Source organism: Sinocyclocheilus rhinocerous, unplaced genomic scaffold (genome assembly GCF_001515625.1).
Source record: "Sinocyclocheilus rhinocerous isolate Xijiao unplaced genomic scaffold, SAMN03320098_v1.1 scaffold377, whole genome shotgun sequence".
NCBI classification, from domain to species: Eukaryota; Metazoa; Chordata; class Actinopteri; order Cypriniformes; family Cyprinidae; genus Sinocyclocheilus; species Sinocyclocheilus rhinocerous.
Window position 1 is genome coordinate 218,713 of NW_015633195.1, and position 6,915 is coordinate 225,627.

The 6,915-nt window shown below is 36.9% G+C and overlaps 1 protein-coding gene across 4 annotated transcripts in view; it reads right to left on the bottom strand.

Moving 5' to 3' along the window:
* slc44a5b (solute carrier family 44 member 5b) overlaps window positions 1-1,135 on the bottom strand; it is a 31,570-nt gene extending 30,435 nt beyond the window's left edge. For all 4 annotated transcript variants that reach the window (XM_016557286.1, XM_016557285.1, XM_016557288.1 and 1 more), the window contains exon 1: window positions 954-1,135. In XM_016557286.1, coding sequence (XP_016412772.1) covers window positions 954-990 — 37 coding nt within the window. In that variant the 5' untranslated portion in view covers window positions 991-1,135. The remainder of the gene's footprint in view (window positions 1-953) is intronic.
* Window positions 1,136-6,915: the final 5,780 nt, after the last annotated feature.

Sequence of the window (6,915 nt, forward strand, 5' to 3'; positions counted from 1 at the left end):
TAAAGCATGTCAACATATTTTGTTACACAAAATACACAAAATAATGATCTTTAAAAAAAACATCATATGACCCCTTTAAAATCGTGATTTCAAATTATGCTGTGCTTTAATGCATTTGCCCACTGTCATATTCATGTCATTTTCACTGTGTGCTGTATGTAAAATGAGTGTTACCTTGGCTTTATTTGATAAAATATGATTCCCTCACACAAACTTCCCAGACCCAGACAACCAATCAGAATCTACCTACCTTCCCCCCTGAGCATTTAAAGCATTATAGGTATTGGTGCTTGGTGTTAATGGGTTTTATAGGTCCTCGATCATTTCATGTGAGTGTAGAATCATTTTATCATATTTATCAAAGCTGCTCATTTGTGTCCTATCCATTATTATGTGTACAATCCATAATTAGTAAAACATATCGAGTGCATCTTTAAAAACCATGTTTCAACTATTAAGACGCCAAAATAGCAAACAGTTTTTCTAAGGTCTGTCCGCATAGGCTGCATGTTATGTACTGTAACGGTACCGTTAAATGAGGACTTTACACAGGACAAAGACACAAAAACATCTCAATATGAAACAGCTTGCGCAATAAACACCATATGTTTTCTATTACTTCAATTCTTGCTCATGTATTGGACGCTTTCCAATTAACTTCTATGACGTAACAATTAAATGATTTCCGAATTACAAAGACACATAATCCGAATCTGCGCCTAGTGTGCACTTCATCCAGTTTTGCAAAAACAAAGTAACTCACATCAGGATGAAAACACATCAGTGGAGCTATCGTTCTGCAAAGAGGTGTTTGAAATATTTACTGTGCGAGAAAACACCCGAACACTTAGAATACTGAATCGGGTTGACACCAGCAGCACCGCTGGGTCAGTTCCCTTTGTCAATGGTCTTACTGCAAAAACTTGATTTTAAGCGATTCACAAGCTGCTTACCATAGTATGAAGGGGGAATTGCACTTTTCCTTGCCATTGCACCTCCGACGAGCGGTCCTCGTGTGTCTTTTGTTTATGTGATTGCATATGAAGCTGTGGACGTGAATAGCGTCTCTCGCGCTCGTCCACATATACAACAAATCTGTGATTTGCTGGGCCACGCAACGCCGCGTCACTGTGTTTAAAGCTCCATCAGCAGTGAGACACTGCACACAAAGAGGCGGGCCATTCTATGAGTGACGTCTCAATTGTCCAATCGCTGACTGCCATCAGCTCCCAAAAGCCAATCCAATTTCTGGAGGCGGGACTTATCGTAGTACTTGTGGGAAAATAAAAGAAATCTCACAGGCAGGCACAGGAAAAACACTTCAGTGAACACGAGAACCAAGTAAATCAACCGAAAACAGTCTGCTAGTGTTTTGAAATTCCCTTGTGCTTCGACACAATAATAGACTGTGAGTATTTATGTACAGTATGGGCTCGTGGAGACCACAATGATTGGCGACCAATTTTTATGTTAGTGAGGAAGTTCAATGCCAAATGGTATTTCAGTTTCTTTCTCAAAATTGTTTTCCCCTCAAGCCAACTCACCATCACGGAATGGGGAAGTTGAGCAATTAAAGTAATAAAACAGTATTAGTCTACTATAAATGACATTTATATTATACTTTCCACTAATCAAAAAAGTACAATGTTTTTGCACAGTAAAAAAAATACCATGGTATCGAAGTACCATACTACCTTCTGACATTCTGACTGTCACTCTACTTACTAAGATATCACCACAATAGGTTTTGTGTCATCCTGAAAGGCTACTACATTTATTTAAGATCAGAAATATATAGGAAAGTCATACATCATTTTAACACATCACATCTTGCAAAATAAAATAAAGAAAATTAAACTGAAAAGGTGAAGAAGCTGTGGAAATTACTGTGGCTGCCAACGTTTGCATTTCACCACCTGATGGCAGTAATGTGTTGTGATAGATGCCAATGTAAACTGATGAACGCACCAGTGGTCTTAAATAAGGAATACATACAAAATATGTAAAAAAAATAAAACCTGCCTACATTTATTACAGGTATTTTAAATTCTTCTTCTTCTTCTTATTATTATTATTAGATTTATTGGAAAAATACAGTTCTCATCAGAATCCAGAATTTTCCTGTCTTATCTCTGCAGGGGCGCCACTATGGTTTCTGGGCCCCCTGAACAGCATATTGATTCGGGCACCCTTCGTGCGTACTCCTCAGTAAAAATCGTGTTCTGGGCCCCATCTCCCTCATCGGGCCCTTGGAATCGTTCTAACCTTCCCCCTGTTAATGGTGCCCCTGCATCTCTGTCTCGTGCTTAGTAATGCAGAGTTCAAAAGTAAAATCCAACACATGCAAATGCAATGCATTCTTCCAGGAAACTTTAGACCAGGCAATCAAAAACCTATTAAGACTCCAGTAACTGGTCTAATAAGCAATAATGATTCATTCAATTCCATGCAAAATTAGGGGGCAGCTGCAACTTCTTAGTCCTGACATGATTCACTAATCAGGAACTATAATGGATATGTGCTCTCTCTCTCTCTCTCTCTCTCTCTCTCTCTCTCTGTGTAATATACCATAATTGAAATAGTATAAACTGTCTTTTATTTGGACCTTTTTTGTGTGTTCAGTGGGTCAGACAGTCTGACAAGTACGATTTATAATATACGTTGCATCAGGGTAAAGTTTTTATAGGTGAAGAGTAGTGTCCTGTCTGTTTCAAGTATCGTTTTAATGTTATTTTCCCAGATATTTTAAGATTTTTCTCAAAATTATTCACATAGTAAATCAAGTCACTCATTAAATTCTTTGTGCAATGGTTTTAAGTACAAACAAATCCAATAATACACTATACTCTAATGCCCGAATTGGTGTATAAATTGCTGAGTGAATTGTGTTTGAGTAATGGTGGCATTGCATCTCAGATTGTTGGCTAACTTGTAAGCTTCTTAGCACGAGCTGCAGTAAAATGTGTAAATACCAACAAGCTCATGCTTCTGCATAGGCATTGCACGCTCACTTGTGTTTTGATATTAAATTACTTGTAGTGGGACTTACCAGTTATTTTAACAGAAGGTAAGATATATTCCTAATCAGTTAGAATACATGTTGTGCTGTGGGCTCATCTTGAGTGATATTTTCATGAGCCACAGTTTTCAAGATGACATAGTGCTGTCCTACATTCAGTCAAAGCAGTTTCAAGGTAGATGTATGCACTTTTACAAAAGCAAATATGGTTTACAGTATTGTGTATATACAGATTTTTCCTGTTAAATTTTATTTTCAGTCTTTTAAAGATAAAGGGTTATGCTTCAAAATACAAGGGATAATATCAACATCAAAAACCCAGAAGCAAACAGCGAACTTAAGAATAGACACCAAGTGTGGTATGTTGATGAGCTCAAATAAATGGACTGAAGGTGCTTGTGATATCAGTGCCACTGCAGACACAGCTTGTTCAGAGAAGAGCAAAAACTAAAACAACTTATACAACATATAAGATGCAGCTCTTGTGAATGACTGACCTACCAAATTTACCCAAATATGCAAAAACCATTCGAATAATCTTTGGTTATTTTGGCACATGATTGTTTAAATATCAGATTAGCAATATAATGTCTCTTAACAAGTTCTGTAACGTTTAAAGTGTTAACAGTGTGCGAATGATTCAATGACGTTCAAGGAGTTTGGTTTTTTAAAAAAAATTCTGTCAGTAGTCATTTTTGGCATTTCTTCTTAAATCTTCAAATCTTAAAGGGGTCCTATTATGCTTTTTTTTCAAAGCCTTGGTTTTGTTTTGGGGGTGTACTAGAACAGGCTCTCATACTAGTTTTTTCGAAAAACTCTCTGAATTTTTCACATATTTTAAATTATTACAACACCTCTCTCCCCAGTCTGGCATGAACGGCTCGAATAGTTCCTGTATCAAATGAAGGCCTGCCTTTTGAAATACGAAATGTGCTGTGATTGGTTAGCTGCGCCAGTGTGTGTTGTGATTGGCAGCACTCTGCACCTGGTCGGGAAATATCTTGCCCCTTACCATAGCCACCTGCAAGCTTCAGTGTAAATATTGTGTCAAAATCAAATCAATTTGAGCGCAATTTAAACCCGGATGATTGTAACCACTCTAAGTTCATCTGCCTTGGGAAAGCTAGCGTGTCTCCGACATAGTGATAACACTCGTTGCCTTCTCTAGTGCAGCTCAACTAGGTCTCGTCCCATTCGTCGATATTTGTGATATCACAAATCCTGGAAAATATGCGTTGTAGTCCAAACGAGTCATTCGTTGAAGTTTTTGAAAAGTGATTTCTGTTAAATAAAATATCTCCTTTTGAATTGGACTTTGAGCTTTGTAACTTTGCAGATATTTTTTATGCTCAAACAGCAACATTACAGACTAACTAAAGTTGAAAAAGTGAACAAGCATAATAGGACCCCTTTAAAAACTTTTTAACAAAGCACTTTTTGTGGTACTTGTGACATCTTGTTTTGTAAAGATAAAAATAACAATGCTAAAATGTTTTATCGAATACTGTTGGAGCAGCTTACTGTTGCCATTCCTTAAGCGAATGTGACAGGTGTTTGGGAGTGTATTTAGCTTGCTATGACTAATTAATGACACTTTCTAGTTAATAAAACGTTGTTTGAAAATGCTTTTGAAATGTAGGCTAGGCTATACACCATTAAAAGTTTATTTGGGTTGGTAATGTCTTGTTTCTGAAAGTCTCTTATGCTCGCCAAGGCTGAATTTATTTGATCAAAATACAGTAGCCTAATATTGTAACATATATTTACAATTTAAAATAACTGCAATTAATTTTAAAAGGTAATTTATTCCTGTGATTTTCTGCAGCCATTCAGTGTCACATGATCCTTTAGAAATCATTCTATCAATTGATGAATATAAAGTAAAAAAATAAAAATAAAAAATGCATTTATTTGAAATATAATTTTTTCTAATGTAATAAATGTCTTTACTGTCACTGTTGATCAATTTAATGTGTGCTTGCTGAAAAAAAACAATTTCTGGAATAAATAAATAATATATGCATATGCAAAAAAAGTGGTACATACAATGAGAGCCTCAGCCCTCATGTTGTGATTTCCATTGGGTTGCAGAAGTTCAGTTGCATTAAAACTCATTATATTCCAGGCTAGTTCGTAACCTAAAACATTCATCCCTTTTGAACAACAGTGAGCTACTATAAAGACTAAAGCGGTACCTGTGGGCAAATGAGTCAGATAAAATGACTGCTCTAATTTCATAATCCGTATAAAGTAATTTAGTAATGGGCCATCTGGAATATTCACATATCTCTTTCATTCAGATTGATCTGAGAGCCTGATTACAATTGACATGGTCAAAATACATGGTTTGGATAAACTGAGACTAGATACATTCAAGCTTGGCTTCAAAACTTTGAATCAATTCCTCAGGTAGGACAGACACCTGCTCCATGCTTTCTGTTTATTCTGATGTGCCCTCATATAAATAATGTGTGAGACACTTAGTGAGTGCCTTTCTTCAGGCACCTGCTATGAATATATTAACATTCACAAAGTGTGTCCCCTGCTTCTCTGTGTGATCAACACTGTCTTATGAGGGGACAGCTCATCTGGTCAGGGTGCCATGTAAAAGGCCAGACACTTGTTGGGTTTTGGTTGGCTCCATCTGCTTCAGGATCTTAAAATAGCTTGTGCACTGATATACATGGAGACATTCCTGAACATTGCTGGGTTGCTGTAGAGTAGTAGTGCCATGGAGTCAATGAAAGGTTGCAGATTTGAATGCATGAAATCAAAGGCCATGAACTGTCAACACTGTGCTTAATATGATAGCATCACGCAGTTCCTGCAGATTTGTCAGCTGCACATCCATGATGCCAATCTCCTGTTTCACCACACCCCAAAGGTGCTCTATTGGATTGAGATCTGGTGACTGTGAAGGCCATTGGAGTACAGTGAACTCATTGTCATGTTCAAGAAACCAGTTTGAGTTGATTTGAGCTTTGTAATCCTGTGGAAGTAACCATCAGAAGATATGTATACTGTGGTCATAAATGGATGGACATAGTCAGCAACAATACTTAGGAAGGCTGTGGCGTTTAAACGATGCTCAACTGGTACTAAGAGACCGAAAGTGCTCAAAGAAAATATCCCCCACATTATTACACCAGCCTGAACCACCAATACAAGGCAGGATGGATCCGTGCTTTCATGTTGTTTATGCCAAATTCTTACCCTACCACCTCTGTTGTAACGAGTGATTATCTGAGTTACTGATGCCTTTCTGTCAGCTTGAACCAGTCTGGCTGTTCTCCTCTGAGCTCTGGCATCAACAAGGCGTTTTCACCCACAGAACTGGGGTAAAAATATCACTGGATATTTTCTCTTTTTTTGGACCATTCACTGCAAACACTAAAGATGATTGTGCGTTAAAATCCCAATTGATCAGCAGTTTCTGAAATACTCAGACAAACCCATCTGGTGCCAAAAAGGGTTGGTTGCTTGGTTTGAACTTTAGCAGATCATCTTGACCATATCTACATGCATCCTAAATGCATTGAGTTGCTGCCCTGTGTTTGGCTGATATAAGATATTTGAGTTACACATACATACACACACACACACACACACACACACACACACACACACACAATGGCTTTAACACACACGACAAACACATCTGTGTCATAAACACTTTTATATGAAATTTGCATGCATTTTGAATTATAATGAAAATAATCCAGTTTATCAAAGTGATTATGAGCTATAAATTGATTTTTAATTGCGTTATGTACAAGTGGTTCCAGTTTATGTATTGGTATATTTCACGTCTCTTTTTTTCTATTAAGATAAAACAATGATTTTTATTAATACACATTAATGTGAATAATAATAATAATAATAATAATAATAATAAT